The sequence below is a fragment of the Protopterus annectens genome, chromosome 2.part0 (assembly GCF_019279795.1).
Source record: "Protopterus annectens isolate FY-2018-M chromosome 2.part0, PAN1.0, whole genome shotgun sequence".
Classification (NCBI taxonomy): Eukaryota; Metazoa; Chordata; order Ceratodontiformes; family Protopteridae; genus Protopterus; species Protopterus annectens.
Window position 1 is genome coordinate 1,131,729,422 of NC_056728.1, and position 20,811 is coordinate 1,131,750,232.

At 38.1% G+C, this 20,811-nt stretch overlaps 1 protein-coding gene across 1 annotated transcript in view; it reads left to right on the forward strand.

The window, feature by feature from the left end:
* Window positions 1-20,811, forward strand: part of FOCAD (focadhesin) — a 2,336,882-nt gene that overhangs the window by 705,862 nt on the left and 1,610,209 nt on the right. The window contains exon 6 of the mRNA XM_044060381.1: window positions 5,827-5,928. Coding sequence (XP_043916316.1) covers window positions 5,827-5,928 — 102 coding nt within the window. The remainder of the gene's footprint in view (window positions 1-5,826; window positions 5,929-20,811) is intronic.

Here is a 20,811-nt window from a genome sequence, read left to right on the forward strand (position 1 = left end):
TTATATTTTGATGGGGTTCCTATCATGTCATCGAACTTTTACAAGGTCGAACCACATATGTTCGAGACCATATATTTGAATTTGTAAAAGTTTGTGTGTGTGAATGGAAATCTCCAAAGGCGGAGGTTTCCATTCTGTTCAATGTGGTGCAATCTCAGTGTTGGTATATTTAAGTAGCTCGGGGTGTGGGGGAGTGCAGGGGGTGCTTGCCTCCCTGCTTACAGCAGTTCATTTTGTTGTCCATTGTTTTTTTTTTTTTTTTTAAGGTAGTCGAAGTTATGCAACATCGAACATAATGGTTCGACCATTAGGTGTTCGAAGTTACGTAACTTCGACTGCATGATATAGACCCATTTTGATGTTGTAGTTGGAGCATCAGTTAAAATTAACAATCCAGTAATGTTTTATAGATGAAACTTGTTAATAGAGCAAAGCTTTTGTTTTAAGAAAATATACAAAATGTGTAAATCCCAGGGTTGCAAAGCTGTGCAGTTGCTTCCTTATGCCAGTTAATTCACTACTTTTGTTCCTGGCTGGGATTCTGTGCAGATTTTTCTTGTCCTCCATATGTTCACATGAAATTGTGCTAGGAGTCTGCTTTCCTCCCACATACAAAAGGTGTATAGGTAGGTCCTTTAGTGCTGTTAAGATTACCCCTAGGTGTGTGTGTGTGTGTCTGTGTGTCTGTGTCTGTGTGTCTGTGTCTGTGTGTCTGTGTCTGTGTGTCTGTGTCTGTGTGTGTCTGTCTGTGTGTGTCTGTCTGTGTGTGTCTGTCTGTGTGTGTCTGTCTGTGTGTGTCTGTCTCTGTGTGTCTGTCTCTGTGTGTGTACTGTGATGACTTGCTGTCTGCCCAGGATTACTTCCTGCCTTATAGCTATGTTGGCTCAGTGACCCTGAGCTGGATGGGGAAGGCATTGGCTATGGATGGATACATGCACATTCCATAATAATAATTTTAGTTTTCTTAAATTATATCCTAATAGTGTTTTGATCTTGAGGTTTCAATGGTAAATTTTGTGTAATTGATAACTCTTTTGCTGTTGAAGCTCGTCTTACACCGTACCACTCTCTCTGACCAAGTGTAAAAAACTATATGCAAACATTCAGTTTTCATTTTTTATTTGTTTTTTTTTAGTTTAAGTAATAAAATAACAATGAAGCCAAATCTACTCTGTTGCCAAGGAAGTTGTTTTCTGTAAATTAAAGTGTTTGCTCTCTGGGTGTGTGGAGCTGTGTGTATTATGTTGGTTTCTGCATGTGCATGAATGACTACGCATACACACACATACTTATTTGATATGTATGTGTATATATTTTGTATATTAATGACTATTATTAAACCTATAAGAATGTGTTTGTTTTTCTACTAATTGGTGTTCTTTTCTGCATATTGTGCATTGTTTTGTTTCTAAATATTTACAGTTGTAATAATTGATGTAAATGTGTCGGTGAGCTCACTAAGGAACTTGTAAATTTATTTTTAATTGCACAGCTTTTCCGATCTTTCCTGCCATTCTTTTGGAACCATTAAGTATGACTTTTCAGCCCCCAACATCTATACTGTCAACAGTATTATTGACACACCCATACATTATCCGGAGCGAGGTGTTGTGAGGATGTGAATAGCCATCATCTGGGAAAAAAATCTGTATACTCCTTTTGTACTATCCAAGCCCTAGACTCATCAGTGACAGCACTGGTTCTTCCACTCTATTTCTTTTCAGTAAACAATAACTAAACAAGTTTATTAGAATTAGCAGCTGTGGGTATGTTTCATAATGTACTCTAATATTTTGTGACCTTGGAGTTAAATTAAGGTGGGGTTTCATGGGGTGGTGAAACTCTGTGCATGGAATGTTTGGGGGCTATGCCCCATGTAAGAATCCTTATCTGAAGCTGTGCAGATTTTGACAAAATTCATTCAGAATTAGTTAGTAAATAGCTCAGCAAGATGAACCTTCTTATTGTTTCCCACATGCATCTAACAGTGCAAGTGTTTGTGCGGATGCCTGCACACACTGTTGCATTTTTTTTCTTCATACTGTGAAGCATTCCCACACCCAAGGACACTATTCCTTCAGATGCTGCTCCCCCCAGCACAGAGTGGCTTTCCAGACCATTCCATAAACATGGATCTATGTCATCAGAGTTGGATATTAAGAGTCATTGTCAGCAACTCGACTCTCATCTAAAAAAAAAAAGTTGTAACTGGGTAGGATGTGATCTGTAGTGTAGATGTATGTATGACTGTGGAATATAAGACATCATAAAAGAAGACTTTTATGTGAATACAGCAATTTGTTCCATTTCATGTTTTCATAGGGGTCAAAAGAAAGATGAATCTTACCTGCTTTGTCACCAAGTATGTAAGTCAGCAGGATGTTGGTTATTGTTAACCTGAAGTATGACATGCTTTTCATTCATGTCCTCAGTAATGGAGACAGTTCAGTGGTAGTAATCTGTTGGAAAAAAGCATGTGTGGACTACATTGCATTGAAAGGGTCTACTCAGAGATTTATATCCCTCAGTCTTCTTTATCATGCTTATAATATCACCCCAACTTACTGCAGCTGATTTTACTACTGCTTACTAGATTCATCTCCCTGTATGCAAGATGACTGAGCTAGGCCTGTGACCCTGTGTATCTCATAGACTATTGTTATTTTAATGTCTTTTTAAATAATATTGCTTTTAACCCATTCCCTCTTATTGCTCCTGTCCTCCTTCTGAAGCCTCTGATGTGGTGGGACCACCCCCTTTTTAATGAGTTCATGGTGGCTGACCTCCTGATATGGTCAGTCCCATGATAGAGCTGTTTAGAAGGTTGCTCTGGGTACCAGCTGATAAATTTTTGTTGCTATGATGTGGTGGCCAAAATGCCCTTAGTACACTAAGTAGTTATTCTTTAGTGTGTTTTGTAAAATATGATACATAAATCCTTTCTGAAGGTTATGAATTTATTGCTAGGCTGCTGTGTGTTGTGCCTGAGATTCATATTAACTCTTTGAATGGTTTAAACTTAAACGTAAAATATATGAGGAGACAAGATTACAACAGACAAAGTTGGCTTTCACAATGAAGTAAAAATAAAGGTTTTCCCCTGTACTCCCTCACCACCACATCTTTGAATGTATCACATTCCTAGATTGTTGAAAGATAAAGGGAAGCTGTTTTATCTCAACAGTTCTGTGATCTTGCTCAAAATGGCTTCTCTTTGACTGAATCATGTTTCAGCTAATTCTGATTGGTGCATCCCATTTGATTATATTCACATCAAGCAAACCCGCCTCCCATATCTCAGTTGGCAGTAACCTGTTAAGCATTAGACCATATACCTTGTGTTAAAGAATACAGTAGAGAGATCCAAATGTTCATTATCCGAAATGTCAATTATCCAAATGCAGTCTTCCACTGTTTTTAGGTAGGAAAAAGTATAAAGTCTGAATATGTAAACATTATATGTATTCACTTGAGTATTTTTGAGCTTGTACTACAGTAATATACTATACATTTTTGTACTTGCAATATATTTGTTTTATTTTTCTTGTTTAATGTTAATCAAAAACATTTTTAGAAGTTTTTTATCCGGTTCAATTATATGTTTGATTATCTGAATAGTTTGATTATCCGAACTACCCTAGGTCCCAATTAGTTTGCATAATCAACTCTCTACTGTACAAAGCAGTGTGCTATGTGGTACAGCATGAGTTAAGGTACTTATTGCCTTTCTCAGTTCTGCTGTCAGGAATTCTTCAGTCTTCACTGTTGTACTTAAAGCCTTTTTGGTATGACCGCTTGGCACATCAGTGGCTAAAAAGCTTCTGCCAGGTAAGTAAGCAGTATCAGCCAGAATATATGGGATACTAAACATTTGTCCAGTCTGCTTCATTTGTAAATGAATTGCTGTATATTCCTTCTATTTTCCTTTCTCTGCTTATTAATGGATATCTAATTGATGTGCTGTGACATGCCTCCACTGGGACAGTGACCAAGAAGCCTCGGTCCCACCATTGCCACCAATATGTGACATCCCTTCTCGTGACCACTAATCAAGGAGCCTCAATCCTCACTACTGACATTAGGGGGGAACGTTCACTGAGAGAGAAAAATAGGCACACACAGTATTTTCAGATGCAGCTGTCTGCACTGAGCACAATTTCCCTTAAGAGCACACAGGGAATGCACAACTCCAGTCCTGGGGCTGGACTTCCTCTACAAGCCCCAAATACGACTCCAAACTGACCACCTCAGATTTGAGTCCTCAACCGAATGTTCCAAGCCAAGTCCTCCACAACCCTCTGTGTGAAATCAATGCACTGTGTCCCTGTTCCAGGGGCACTAGCTGAGTCACACTTTCCTGGTCAAAAAATATCAAATAATAAATAAAACCATTCCAACACTTATACTGTTCCTACAGAAAGGCTTTTCATAGACCTTGCGTCTCTGGTTGCATTCGGACCTTTGAGGTAGAATTCTTATGGCCTAAACCAAGTCATTTAATTATTTCAGGTTATTTTTCTTGGTTAGCTGGGCTAAGCTTAATTAACCCCTTCTCTTCTAGTATCCTCTGTTAAAATATATGCATTTAATCAGTTTTGGTGGTGCAGCGGTTAGCCTAGTCGCCTCACAGCAAGAGGTTCTCCGGTTCGATTCTCAGCTGGGGTGCCTTCTTTGCTGAGTTTGCATGTCCTCCCAGCATTTGTGTGGGTTTCCTCCTGGTGCTCCGGTTTCCTCCCACATTCCAAAGGCATGCATCTGGAGCTTTTCTCCCTGGGCCCCCGCTGAAAATGGGCTCTGTCCGAGTTGCACTTTCCCAGTAAACAAATGTTAAATAAAATACATAAAAATAAAAAAGTTACAACAATACAGTTTGACATACATATATATTTCTTTTCTGTCCAACAGGACCTACTGTTGATACATTTTTAACACAAACAACTTTACAAAATCAGTTTGATATTCAAATGGCATATATTTCTTTACAAAACTCCAGTTAGCTATGCTGGCATTTATTACACATGCATTGCCCTACTCCCTCTGGCATAGCTGGCACTACCTCCCATCATCACATATGCATTGAACTCTTATTTTTCTTATATTTTCTTGACATTTTATACTTCATCTCTGTCCCACTGCATACTTGTAGTAAGTTGTAAATGTATTGCTCCAGTCTTTTTCTTTCTGGACTGAGACTGAAATTGGTTATTTTCATCAATGCTCTAACCCATTTAACAGTTTCAAATAAATAGATAAAATAAACAAACATGATTATTCAGCATTAGACCATTACAGGACTAACCAGACACCCCGACCCCATGTGCAAAAATGGGAAAAGGAGTTTGTCGATGGATGCACTGGAACTGACTTGTCTGCAGTAGCAGTGATCTTTCACATTTTAGTTCAGTATTCTTTGTCGTCTAATAGATGCTTAACAGGAGAACAGCTAACATTATGTTGACTTAAAAAAATGAAGTAAATCAGATAATGAGGATTTGGGGGACTGAAGCAAGACGGGTAACAAACACAGTCACTTTGTCCTTAGCAGTTGCACTAGAATATAAGTTGTTTTGCATTTGAAGACGTTTTAAATATTTTTGAATATGGTACATTAAATTTCTGCATGAAGCACAATTATTTTAGTAATAAATACCTTCTTACAGGAAGAGTGCTGTGCTGCTTTCCTCCATCAAGAGGCTTGTTCCTATATTGTAGCTGCTTCATAGTTTTATGGCATTTGGTGTTCTAACTGTAAAGCTAATTTGTTTCCTGTATTTACTTTGTGTTGACATTTTTGTCACTTAACAAAGTGCATGGATTTTGTTGCAGGAGCCCTCCTCATCCATTAATCACTGTGCTGGAGAACAGACCTCAGTGCTGGCCAGTTATTCTGCAGCAGATTTCTGCATTTTTCCAACATTGTCCAGAAAGGTAATGTTGCTGCATTATGTGTGAAGTACAGATGTTCTCCTGTTATGGTGTATTTTTTTATTTCCTAATTGGCTTTATTTTCAGTAATAGTATTTGATTTGTTGCAGAACAGAAATATAGTGTCGTGTCTGCATTTATCTTTTCATTGTTGAACTGATGGTGATGACTAGATTTTAAAAATCCTACATGTTTTTCATGTTTTGCTCAGAGTGAATAAAATTTAAAGAAAAATGAGTTTTGTTGTGCATTGACAGCTAAAACCCATTTGCATGCACCAAAACGTGCCCAAGCGCACTATTTTATGTGTAGAATGGTGCTGCTAAATGCATGTCCAGTATTATAATTTGCCGTCTAGTTTCTATCAAGGCTGAAGAGTAGTTTAAATGAAGTTATTTATTTATTTTAAATTCTGCACAAACCATGTATGATTCTAGAGGATGAAATATATGCTTAGAAAAAGCTGATCCAGAGTAAAAACGAGCAGGGGAAGTTAGTGTGTTTTTAATAAAATGCCCTCCCAATTTGTGCATGAATTCAGAAAATGCTTTTATTGCAGAAAAATTCTTTATGTTCTCATTCTCAATTTTGCTTTATATTAGCTTAACCCAGTTTATATTTGCCTTTATTTTTAGACTCTAAAATGGTTTGTGTAACTTTAAAACAAAATTGTATTCATTCTGCATAAATCTGCAGTGGTGGACTGGAAACAGAACACCAGTTGTTATGATTTTATTGAAGGTATTCTATGTATCTAATTTAAGTAGTGTTTTATGCTAGTTGCCACAGTGCCTTCTGAAGTGCACATTTTAATTTTAAGCTGCGAGTTCAAGCAGATTCTCTGTAAAGGGACTTTTTAAATACATTGTAGCAGTAATTTTGTGTGCGGCTTTGTCATTAATTATATGATTATGCTGTCTAATGGAGAAACATTTTAAAATGTTTTTAGAGGAATTAAAATTTAATGCGAGTCTGTGATGTTATTAGAGTAAGTAATCAATCTGTTCAGCTTTTTGTAATTTTAATGTGAAGAATCCTGATAACTACTGAGAGCAACTTCCTAATTAGATTAGCCTTGCAAATCAGGAAATACTATACAGGGGCTGACTCTAGGAAGGAAAGTGGTAAGGAAAGTGGGAGGAGGGCAGGACCTGAAATTCACAAAATTTCACTTTTTAAAAAGTTTGTGTTATAGCAACTATTTATATTTCTGTAAGCACCTTTTTACAGGTTGTTTAATACAAATGTAGAAAACAAATATGCAAGATTTGCTGCACACCAGAGACTAACCTTTTTACTGAGGCTTTCCAGACTTAAAAGTATATCTGATGTTGTCCTTTTCATTCTTCCTCAACCCATCCTCAGATCCAACTCGACCGCATACTCCAGACTTCAGATCCAGTTCTCATGCTCCTCCCTCTATCCATAATGTCCTATTCCAACCCTGTTACCTCAGAACTCATTTGCCACCATCACGAACAGATGCAGGTTCCTGTCTCGTGTTATTAGACATAATTTAATGAGTCAATCCTTTTTGCTATAGGTAAAACTTTATTTTAGCTTAACTTGTCTATCTACCCTCTTGGTATTCTTGTAGGATGTTAGGATTTTTTTTTAATTTTCTTCTAATTTTCTTCTTACTATTCTTGTTAAGTAGTAAATTTTTATTACCATTACTGGTATCACTGCTTACCCTTTTTTCCTTAGGGTTTGTTTGCGTCTTTCGGCTTTTCCCGGTTAGGGGTCGCCACAGCGGAACTCCAGTCCGCTAATGATTGGCAGTTGATTCTTACATACCGGCTTGCCAGGCCTGACGCACAACCTTCAACGAAGGTACGCTCATTCACGCATGTCTCCACGCAGAAGACGCTCTAGCTGAGAATCGAACCGGACAGCGTCGTACTGTGAGGCGACAATGCTACCGCAGCACCACCACCGTATTTCTTTAATTTACCATTGTTGGTAGTTAAATCCTTTTTTTCTCCATTTTCTATAAAAAAAAATCTTATTGTAGCTTATTTGTTGTTATCGTGAATAGTTACCTACCATGTTTGTTAAACCAGCCGATTTTAAGAAATGCACTTCTTGTGGGCATAAAATCCCAAATTTGGATGCCCTCAAAATTGCCTTGGAGCTGGGCACTTGGACTTACCACATCCCCCAGGGTGTTTACCAAATGCATGGCAGTGGTCACTGCTCGTATGAGACTCAAAGGATTCTGAGTGTTTACATACCTGAATGACTGGCTCCTCATCTCCCCCTCCACATGCAAGGGACTATTTGCTCTAGATTTGCCAGTCACTAGCAATAACAGTAGATAATGCCAAGTTAAACCTGACACCAGTCCAGAGCCTGAAGTTCATTGGTACATTTCTAGTTACAACAACACAGGTAGCTTCACCAATGTCACATCCCATAGCAACCATCAGGAATCAGATTAGTCGACTTTTTTCCCATCCGTCTCCCCCAGCAAGGTCAATTCTTCAAGCATTAGGATCCATGGCAGCAGCCATTGTATTAATTCCCTTGGCATATTTCTTTATGTGGGTCCTTCAATGGACTGTAGCTGTACAGTGGTAAGTTTTTTTCATGCCCTATTCCTTTCCAGTCAGACTAACTCCAATTTGCAGATGATGCATGCATTGGTGGATTCAGTTGGATGACATTTTTTTAGGACATCCCTTTATTTTGCCATCTCCACTGTCCACCCTGAGCACAGATGCTTCTCAGCTGGGGTTGGGGGAGCATTTTCTGGGAAGGACGGCCCAAGGCATGTTGACCCCCAAGAGATAAATCTGCATATCAGTGTACTATAGATGAGAGCAGTGCCCCTTGCATTGCGGGCCTTTCAAGATGCTCTCCCTGTGGGGGCTATTGCAGTTCATACCGAGAACATGTCTGTGGAAACAGATCTTACACCCTTTGCAGAGAGCCCATGAGAGTGTGGGAATGGGTGATCTCATCAGACAGTTTTCTTGTGGCAACATACATTCCTGGGAAAACCAATGTGTTAGCAGACAAACTAAGTATATCTATCTTGCTGCCTCTTGAGTGGAGACTCAATCTGTGGCAGAAAGCATATTTCAGTGTTGACATCTGATCCCCACACAGGGGGAGTCACCGAGGGATGTTGTAGACTATGCTTGCCCCCCCCAGTATCCTTTTATGCTTATCCCCCTCTTCCTTGGATACCCAAGTTTCTACAGAAAGCAAGTTGGCTGAAGAGCTCAGTCATCCTCATTGCCCCATTTGGCCTCTACAGGTATGGCTCCCCTTCCTGTGGTCTCAGCCTTCGTTAACCTCCATAGATACTGGAGCCTTCTCAGGATCTCCTATCTCACCCATCAGGGATCCAACATCCAGGCTCTGACTAACTGAATGATTTCTTCACTTCCAGTAATAGACAGCCCATGCTTTCTTTTTCTGTGTGTACTATCATCTTGGCATCGCAAAAAGAATCTACTAAATGTCTATAAGAGCAAGTGGAAAGAATTCTCCCTGTGGGCATTAAATGATGAGATTGACACTTTATCTGCCCTGGTTTTACCGGTACTTGAATTTTTGGCTACCCTTTTCAAAGGGGCTATAAAACTGCAATTAGCAGTTATTTCTAATTTCCACTAAGGAAACAGACATATATCCTTAGCTTCATCCAAATTATTCAAAGCTTTTTTAAAGGGTATTTATCTTCTCAGACCACCGGTAAAGGATCCTTTGCCTCCCTGGGATCTTAGACTCCGAAACCTTTTGAACATTCAGCTAACACTGGTTTTAATTTTTTTCCCTGGAAAACAGCCTTCTTAGTAGCCATTATTTCTGCTAAGAGAGTATCTGAACTCCAGGCTCTCTCTTCAAAAATACCTTACATCATTTTTCATAAAGAAAAAGTTACCTTGCAGACAAACCCTTATTTTCTTCTGAAAGTGGCCTTGTAAAATAACATTAATCGATCTATTCATTTACCAGTTTTCTTTCCAAACTTCTCTAACAAAGGAGAGTACATGCTTCTACCCTGTGATGTACACATACTACTATGTTTTTATCTTCACATGACAAAGCACTTTAGAGAATCAGGCCAACTATTGTTTCCCTTTCACCAAAATGACTAGGATTACCAGTTTCTAAGACCATTCTAGCAAAATGGATCACAGACTGTATTTCTTGGATTTATTTTCAACAAGGCCTAGCCTTACTCATCACCCTAAAGCTTAGTCAGTGACAACCATAGCTTCTGCTTCTACCTTTTGGTTTAGAATGTCTGTTGATGACATTTGTGCAACATGTATATGATCCAGTGCTCATACTTGTGCTATTCATTAGAAACTGGACATTATATCGAGAAACAGAGCCGCTTTTGGTTCTGTGGTACTCTGGAATATCCTTCTGTGAGGCTCTCCCAAGATCAACGTAGCTGGGGACTCTGTCTCATGGATTGGGGAAGACTGAAAAAGGACATCATCAGATTTAAAAGTTATGTACTCAACATAAATAGGCATTTGTGTTGTCCATTTTCATTCTTAAACTTCCCTCACATATATCCTCCATCCTTCTATTTCTGGAGCGACCTGTCTGACTATTTGAACCTACAGTTCCAAATTTCAGGTCTTCCTTTATCGATTAGCTGTTCCTTTTTATGTTTAGCTACAAGGGCCTATGGCAGCAAACTCGATCTGAGGTAATGGGGTAGGAATTAAGGCATTATGGATAGAGGAAGGAGCTCAAGAGCTGGATCTGAAGTCTGGAGTATACGGCCGAGTTGGATCCAAATCCATGGGTTGAGGAAGAATGGGAATATACAACACAGATGCCTAGTTATGGTGACTACATAGGTTTAAATTCTCACTACTTTTTTTTCAGTGAATGGAATTATAATCTGACATGAGAGACTAGGGCGATTTATTGTCATCACTGTGTCCTCGCATTTTATTATGGTCAAAAGATAACAAAAATATCTGCCCTTGTGAAGGTATTCAAGGTGAAAAAATGCAATTAGTAATAAGTAGTTATTCTACTGCTGACAGTTTGGGATTGTGAAAGATTGTATGACAAGGTGAAAAATGTGTATTTTTTACTCTCTGCCTATGTCTGTCTTTTAATGGTCAAGGAGAATAGATCAGCAAAAGGGTCATAAAGTGAATGATTCATGTACATATCACTGAAATGTTAGAGCCTTTAGTAAGGAGAAACAGAGTTGCCTTTGCTTATGCTATGCCTCATATTAACCAAGAGGAAAGACAAGTCAGCAGGACAAAGCTTGAGGTATCTTATAAAATGTCTTTAATTCTATGGTTCATGCATCTAGGTAAGTAAACTGTTAGCATAAAATATGTAGCTAGTGTTTTCATTTAGCAAAAAGTGATGGTTTCAGATTTAATTGGCACATAACTGCTTCAGCTTGACAGTGTTCCATAAAAATGAAATGCAAATGTAGTACATTAATGCAGATAGTAGATTCTCGTTTGTGTTACTGTTTTAATATATACTGGTAAGCATTCATGTTTTCTTTTTTTCTGATTTAGTTTAGAAGTTTACATCAAAGATGGATATAAATTAGTTTTTAAGTAAACTTTTTTATGTCATAAGTTATTCAGGAACCCCTAACTGCATGGTAAAACGTTGCAAAGAGGATTAGAAGTAAAAAAAAAAAAAAAAAAAATCTGCTCTGGGGATCATTGCTGGTAGTTTGTAGAAACATATTTTGCAGCAAATGTCCATTTCCTTCTTTCTAGATAAGCTGCAAGTCCTCAGTAAAACAATGCAAGGCATAAGTAACATTTCCTGTGCAGACCGCCTGAAAGCTCTATTCCTGTATTCTGTCTCCTGTAGGATGTTGAGGGGTTGGATTTCTGCCTGGCATACAAGGCATTGTTGGACCTCACCTTGCTGAATCTCCTGTGTATCCACAAAACAAACAGTACCAGAGTTAGCCATTCTAAAGACTTAAAACTTGGCTGTGATGCACGTTAGGACCTTCTGGATAAACAGTTAATCCCAGGGGCTACCCCTTTTCTGGACTGGTTTCCCATCCATGTGAACTAGAGATCCTCCCTAATGCAATTCAAATGCAATTTGGACAATTGGATGGGGAATGGAAAATTTATCCTGGTTTGGTACTGATGCCTCTAATGGACACAGGCAGCCTGTATTGTATGCTTGCAAGTGAACTAAGTGATAAAAACAGTGAGATTATAAGTTTACTGAAGACCAGTCATTTGTAACAATTAAAAGAGCAGACATTACTGAATTACAAGAGGGAGACCCTTCAGATCTGGTCAAAAATGATATACTAGTAATTGGATACATTTGCAGAGAGGATAATGACCATTTAAAAGTGTTATTCTAGTCAAGAGCAAAACACAAGTTATGATTAAGGTTTTAGAATGTCTTAATGCTAAGACCAATGGAGCTGTTTATGTTGGTTTAATTGACGTTTTCAAGGATTCACTGACTGTTAGTGGTGAACTAACAGCACTCTTGGGTAACATAATTTGTGTGTGTTAAGACACATTTTTGATACATTACATATAGAAAAGAGAACCTGGTCAGCATGAATGAAAATATTGTGGGGGGTAAATACTTGCATGAAACAAATGGCCAATTTTTAAAAATGGAAATCTGTAGATTATCCAAGCTAATTTTGAGCACACGTGTATTTAGACAAGATGGAGTCCACTTGTCAAGTCAAGGTAAGATAATTTTGCAGTAGCTGTATTTGACTAACATAGTGCACAGATTTTGTCAGGTCAGAAATTTAACAGCTCATAGAGAGCAAAAGAAATATATTTATCTAGGCAGGTTGTTAATGGTAGGAGGAGCAGTAGTAATAAAGATTTTTTATTATAAACATTGCTGTGAAATTCTCTTAAAGAATAATGATTAGAAACCAGTTCTGTCAGGGTGTAAATGTTTCTTGTGTAAGACATTCTCGCAAAAAAAAAAAAAAAACAGGTGGTGGTGTTATGATAGGGAATAAAGATCTGTACGAAACCTGTGATAATTGCATCTTTGATTATAACACCAATATTAGAGATTATGTAACTGTGATGATAGACAGTTGTGAAACAAATTAGAATTGTTGGGATTGCATTGACCACAAAAGTCAAGTGCCAATGGTGTGGTGGAGTACATACATTTTCTTACATGAAACACGAGGGAAACATTATAGTAACTGGAGACTTAAATGTGTCAGAATCAGACTGAAATAATGTTGATTTTACAACATTACTAAGGAATTATTTAAGCTGTATGTTCAGGGAGAGCAATTGTTGCAGATAATAAACCTACCAGTGAATAGAACATTCTGGGTATTGTTTATCCTCCTATGGAGGTAAACTTGACATGCAGTAACAGTTTACCACCTTTGATGTGCAAAGATTATAAAGGCTAAGGTATTGCTTAGATAATTCTACCAAACGGAAATCTAAACCAATGCACAGAAGATTAATAACAGATTATATGGAAGCAAAATAGTCACTATATAAAACTAAATGGATTGATGCATTAATTGGAAAGATGGCAGAAGGAATGTGGCACATTTTGAAAAAGAAAAAAATAAAACCTGTTTGAAATCAGGATGTAGGCCTGAAGAATATAATTCCTTAAGAAAAAAGTACTTAAGATGGGAGATGAAAATATAAGAAATGAAAATGTGGCCAAACTATGACTTTGAAAACTGAAATAAACAAACTGGGCAGACAAATGGCAGTTATAGGCCCATCAGACTAACTAGCCTGATCTGCAAGGCCATGGAACTTATTATCATGGACCTTATAAACAAGGACATTGGGAACCTCCAAATGCTTGATCCCACGCAGTTTGGTTTTGTCCAAAGGGAGATCATGCCTGTTAAGCTTGGTCACCTTCTTTGAAACAGTCACTAAAGCCATGGAGGATGGCAAGACGGTGCACACCGCCTACCTTGACCTAGCCAAAAGCCTTCTACACTATTCCCCACTCCAGGCATAATAGATAAACTCTACTAGATAGGCATCAACCCATGTGTTACCAGATGAGTAGCTAACTGGCTCACTGATGGAACCCACTCAGTCAAAATAGGGGAAGCCACCTTTAATAGTAAACCCGTAACAAGCAGTGTACCCTAAGGATCGGTCTTGGGGTCTCTATTGTTTGGGATGTACTTTTCTGAGGTGCAAGCCAAAATAGTGGTCTGTGGTTGACCAAGTTTGCAGATGACTGCAAGCTGGGGACTGTCTTAAATTCCCCTAGTGATGTGAACATCCTCCAAAAGGGCCTTAACCAAACTAATGACTGGTGCCAGAAGCATAGTCTCAAACTGAATGCCAAGAAATGCTTCATTACCCCCTTTAGGGAAAATGGCATTCTCCCCTAATTAGCACATTAATAACGTACCAAGCACCCAATTAGTCGTGAGGGACTTGGGCACCCAGGTTGATAGCAACGTTACTTTTGACCACCATGTTGCCTCCATTGTATGGAAGGCTTTCTACATGGCCCACCTCTTAAGTAAGGGTATTTCATCCAGGAACAACAAGGTCATAACATCCCCTGTTCTCCTTTATCAGACCCATTATCAAGCACAGTGCCCCCTTTTGGCATGTACCTTGTCAAGCACATGCAGCAGTTTGCGAGACCACAGAGGTTCCTGACCAGGAAAATCCATGTCTCAAACACCTATCCTATACAGATAGCCTAAAAACCCTGTCCCTCTACTCTGTCTCATACAGGCTGCTCAGAAGTGACCTGTGTCTGGCATACAAGGGCGTCCCAGACTTGGCCTTGATGGAGTTGCTGCATGTCCATAAGTCAAACTCCACTCATGCAACCCACACACAAGGTCTCAACATGGTCTGTGACTTTAATAGAACTTGGTGGGATAGATTCGTGTTCCAATGACTTCCCCATTTGTGGATAGACTTCCTCTCCATGTCAGAGTACCTCACTAGTCCTCTTTAAGAGGCACCTGGAAGACTGTATGAGAAACAGTAAATATACCTCTGGGATCCCACCTGTGTCCTTGCTGGACAGGGAATACAGGTGCTGACTTTATGGGACCATGGGTGAAATTCTTGGCTAGGCTTATAAGGGCCTCAAGGCCAATAGCCTAGTATCGTCCTATGAACCTTATAATGTGAGACAAGATCAAGAATTTGAAAAAAATGTATGTAAAGGTATATATAGCTATGCAATGAGTTCCTATTATGTTTGATAAAATGTAGTAGGAGTTAAGACATACTCTGAATAGGTTCTGAAATGCATTCTCAAACAACATATAGATATATTTATAAAATCTTATGCAAAACATTTTGGCTGCACAAAATTGGGAGGGTAGTCTATGCTAGTAACATCCAGGTAACTTTATATTACATAAAAAAAGCTATAAAAACTGTCCTCAAATAATGTGGAGGAGACTGAACTGGCACTAATGATCTGAGAACATTTCATGAACATACAGTACCATTATATCTGTTAATGGTTCATGAACATATAGTACCATTATATCTGTTAATGGAACTTATGGTACCATTATACCTGTTAATGGAACATACAGTACCATTATATTTGTTAATGGAACATACAGTACCATTATATCTGTTAATGGAACTTATGGTACCATTATACCTGTTAATGGAACATAAAGTAGTACCATTATATCTGTTAATGGAACGTATGGTGCAATTATATCTGTTAATGGAACATATGGTACAGTTATATCTGTTAATGGACTATACAGTGCCATTATGTTTGTTAATGGAATTTGCAGTGCCATTATACTGGTTAATGGAACTTACACTACCATTGTACGTGATAATGGAACTTGCAGTACCATTATATCTGTTAATGGAACTTACATTAGAGTTATATCTGTTAGTGCAACTTACAGTGCCATTATACCGGTTAATGGAGCTTATACTATCATTATACCTGTTAATGGAACTTGCAGTACCATTATACCTGTTAATGGAACGTACAGTACCATTATACATGTTTATGGAACATACAGTACAATTATATGTTTTAATGGAATATACAGTACCATTATATCTGTTAATGGAACTTATGGTACCATTATACCTGTTAATGGAGCATGCAGTACCATTATATATGTTAATGGAACTTGTGGTGCAGTTATATTTGTTAATGGAATATACAGTACCATTATATTTTTTAATGGAACTTATGGTACCATTATATTTTATAATGGACCTCACAGTACATTTATACCTATTAATGGAGATTACAGTACCATTATATCTGTTAATGGAACTTAATTAGTTATATCTGTTAGTGCAACTTACAGTACCATTAGTTATATCTGTTAGTGCAACTTGCAGTACCATTATACCGGTTAATGGAACTTGCACTACCATTATACCTGTTAATGGAACTTGCATTAGAGTTATATCTGTTAGTGCAACTTGCAGTGCCATTATACCAGTTAATGGAACTTACACTACCATTATACCTGTTAATGGAACGTATGGTACCATTATACCTGTTAATGGAACGTATGGTACCATTATACCTGTTAATGGAACGTATGGTACCATTATACCTGTTAATGGAACATACAGTACCATTATACCTGTTAATGGAACTTATGGTACCATTATACCCGTTATTTACCAGGCCATTTAAATATTGGGAAATTCCTCAAAATTTGGAGGCATGCACTTATTAAACCCATCTTTAAAGGAAAGGGAAATAGGAGAAATCCAAAGTCATACAGACCCATAAGTTTACTTTCTTTTTTGGAAAAATAGTGGAGAAGGTAAGTTTGGATAAATTTATTTTATTTTACATTTGTTGACCGGGATAGTCTGACTGGATACTTGTCCATTTTCAGCGAAGGCCCAGGAAGAAAAGCTCCATACATATATACAAAAAAACTGTTACATTAAACAAGTTATAGCACTGTTACAGATACAATACATAGGATAAAAGTCATTCATTCTGTCATGTATAAATCTGATTTGTTAGAGTAACAATTAGGAAGCAATGTAGAGGTGGCCAAAAGACCTCTTTAGCACATGTTTATATTGCCAGAGTTAGTCAGGATTAGAGCAAGGACATAGCCATTGCCTTTTAAAGTACTGTTTTAGATTTTTTTGAATTGGGTTAGAACGGGATCTGAAGTAAGCGAGTTCCATATTTTGCTAACAGAGTTGGCATATAGAGAGTCTCCAGATGAGTTTTTGCTTTTGAGGATTTGGACTAGTAATGGGATGGATGAGTGAAGTGTCTTGAGGTTGCTGTAAGGGGTAATCATTTTTTGTAAGTACTATTGTGTTTTCGGGTAGGCAGAGAATTTTATGTGCTACTTTTAGCTGATGGTACTGAAGTTGGATAGGCAATTCTAGCCACCCTAGATTCTTTAGGTTCAGACACTGGTGTGTTCTGTATGCTGCTCCAGTGGCAAATCTAGCAGTATGATTAAAGCAGCTAGAGAGTTTATTAAAGTCAGACTTACTCAAGTTCATGAAGAGAGGGGATGCATAAAGGAGGGTGGAAAGTAGATGTGTATGGGCAATTTCCGTCCTAGCTAGTGGAGTGAGGAAAGGTTTGATCTTGTAAAGTGAGTCAATTTTTTTATTAACTTTTTTAATAGTTTGATCAATATGCATATCAAACTTGAATTTATTATCAGCTGTTACACCTAAGAGTTTGTTGCAGGGATCTGGGACAACAACAGTGCCATTGTTAGATTTTATAGTAAAGGTTGGAGCGGAGGCTTCATGAGTGGGGGAGAAAAGCAGTAGCTTCGTTTTGTTAGGATTTAATAGGAGACGTCGATTACAGAGCCAATTTTCAACAGTATTAAAAACATTTTGGGATAGTCTGCAGACTTAAAGGGGAGGTGGCAGAGCAAATCAAAGTGGTGTCATCTGCATATTGAATGCAGGTGACCGTTGGGATGACTGTGTACAGTTCATTAATAAAGATAGAGAATAATAGGGGTCCTAATATAGAGCCCTGAGGGACCTCAAGGGTGATAGGTAGAAGGGAAGATAGTTTGTTCTGCCATAGTACAGCCTGTTGTCTACCACTCAGATAAGATTTGAACCATTGACTATACTGGACATCTAGGGGAATAGTTTTAAGTATGTGTATGATAAGTTGGTGGTTGACCATGTCAAAGGCATTGGAGAGATCAAGAAAGAGGGCAGAAGGAAGCTGATTGTTTCGGTTTTGATTAATAACATTGGAGAAGGAGAGGAGGGCTGTGGTTGTACTGTGGAACAATCTGAAACCATGCTGTGAGTTAACCAGGAGATTGTGCTGAATGAGATGGCTCAGGAGTTGTTTATGAATGCACTTCTCCATAATTTTAGCCAGGGGTGACAAAATAGTTATAGTTCTGTAATTTGACAGTTCAGTGGAACTGCCCCCTTTGTGGAATGGAATGACATGGGATGTCTTCCAAATGGAGGGGATAGTGGCTTCTGATATAGTTCTATTGATCAGGATAGAGATCGGGTATGCTATGGCATTCGCAGCTTTTTATAGATTCTCAGCTGGGAGGAGATCTGCTGCAAGGGTGGTAAGTTTTAGTTCTTGATTACGGCATGGATAAGTGATGTGGAAACTGGTTGAAAGTTAAAGGGGAGTTGGTGATTTCCGGTTTTGATATGCCTGATATTGAGTTGGAATATGTCCCGCGAGGTGAAAACCGAGGGAGTGAAGCTCTACAAAAAAGATTTCGCCAATACCTTCAAGGTACAACTAATATTTCTTGGTACATTGAGGACATGGCGAGTCCTGATGACGTTAATGGTGAGTCCGTTGACTCTGATAGACTGTATAAGATACTCGACGATATAGAGAAGGCATTTATGAAATTAGAATGCCTGCAAAACTCAAAGGCTGCATTTCAAGTTTTGTTTAGACCGGAAAATCATTCCACGTGGGCTGAGGGTTTTCACTATGCCGAGTCAAGGCAGAGAATATCCGGACTTACTTGCGAGATGGCAGCTGTTGAACATAGAGGTAAGCCGAAAATATTTACAGCTGCTTATAGACTTTTTCAAACCAGAGGAAGCAGCATTAGCAGAGAGTATTGACAGTAAACAGAAATCTCTCTTTAGAGACTTCCCTTTTAAACTGGTGCAACCATTATTTGAGAACTTATTGGATGGTGTGTCTGCTTTTGAGAGAAAGCTTTTGCAGCAGAAGAGACATAAGGCAACAAGGGACATTAACGATTTTAAACGTGGCCATGTCTTTGTATGGCCCAGACATGGACAAGACAATGACAGACTCTGTGGTTGCACCTACAGATGTAAACCACACAGGATGTATTAACATTGAGCCATTAAATTGTGATATGAATGTGAATGTTAAGCAATTGAATATTAATAGCAAATTAGACAATGTTTCTAAGGATAGTGCAACCAGCGATGTTATTTTAAATGATGATATTAACCAATTTAAACGTGGTAGGGATGATGCTATTCTTAAGGAAGGGCTTGATACAATAGCAGTTAATGATACATCTAACTGTAATGCAGGAGATTTGGTGCACTCTAATACTGACTCTACAGATGTTATACACCTCATGCATTCTAGTGTCCATTCTGGAATGAACTTATACCCCAATGTACATATTGTTAAGGATAAATCAATAGAAGTTGAATCTGACATTGTAGTTAGACCCCAAGTGTTGAAAAATTCAGCAGGGCAAAGTATTAATGCAAATCAGGGTTTACCTTTTCCTTTGCCAGTACGCACGGAGAAAGGTCCGAGGAGGACATGCTCCATGAGCTGTGGCAGACAAAAAAGGAAGCTCTCGGGGGACGTTCCAATCCAACAAACATTGAAGAAGATGTGGAACAGCAAACATTGATACATAATATATCCAAAATTACACTGACTACAGATGATATAACATTATTAGAGAAGGGGTTGAATTTTATTCCTAGAAGCCATAGTAAGCTAGTTGACACAGTGCTTGATTTGAAATTATTTTGTAGAAGTGTAATGCTTAAGCTTATATATAAAGGGACAACTGATGAACCAATTGAAAGAAGACAACCAGCTTTTAAGAATCTGAGTGAATATGTACCAATACACCATCCCCTAGTAGAAGCCTTTTTCAAGCTGACTGAGGATGAGTTATATGAATATTATGGTAACAGGAATATGAGTAGTAAACCCTGGAGACAAGATAATCTCACATTTAGGAAGAGGCAGAGTCTTAAGAAATTACAGGATGACCCTAACATTATTATAAGACCTGCTGATAAGGGTGGTCGATTAGTTGTAATGGACATGTTGCATTATATCACTTCCATGGAATCTATGTTGAGGGACAGCTTTTATGAAACTATAAACTTGGATGATGTATGTGGTATCATTACGTACATCAGAGATACATTGTTGGATATTTTTAAAAGTCATAATAGATAAAGAGTTGTATGACTATTTGACAATAAGTAAACCGATCATCCCGAGTATCCGCAGGTTACCTAAGATACATAAAGATCTTCATAAACCACCTATGAGACCAATAGTTTCAGGTAGAGGCTGGATCACTGAACACTTGTCTGTATATATAGAGAAGCATCTTACAGTGGTCTTGAACAGAAATGCTTATGTGTTAAGAGATTCTAAACAGTTCTTAACTGAGTTATATGACTGTATTAAACAATATGAAGAGATGGATGGTATTCTTTTTGTCACCTTTGATGTGCAATCCCTCTTCACCATTATTCCTAATGAGTTAGGTCTCGCTTATGTTTCTGAATATTTAAAGGAACATAGTGAATATACAGCAGTCGATATAGACTTGATAGTTCATTTTTTAGAATTGATACTTGAAAACTTATTTATGTTTAAAGACACAATATATAGACAATTAGATGGCGTAGCCACGGGCACACCTTGTGCCAACAGCTACGCCAACATGTT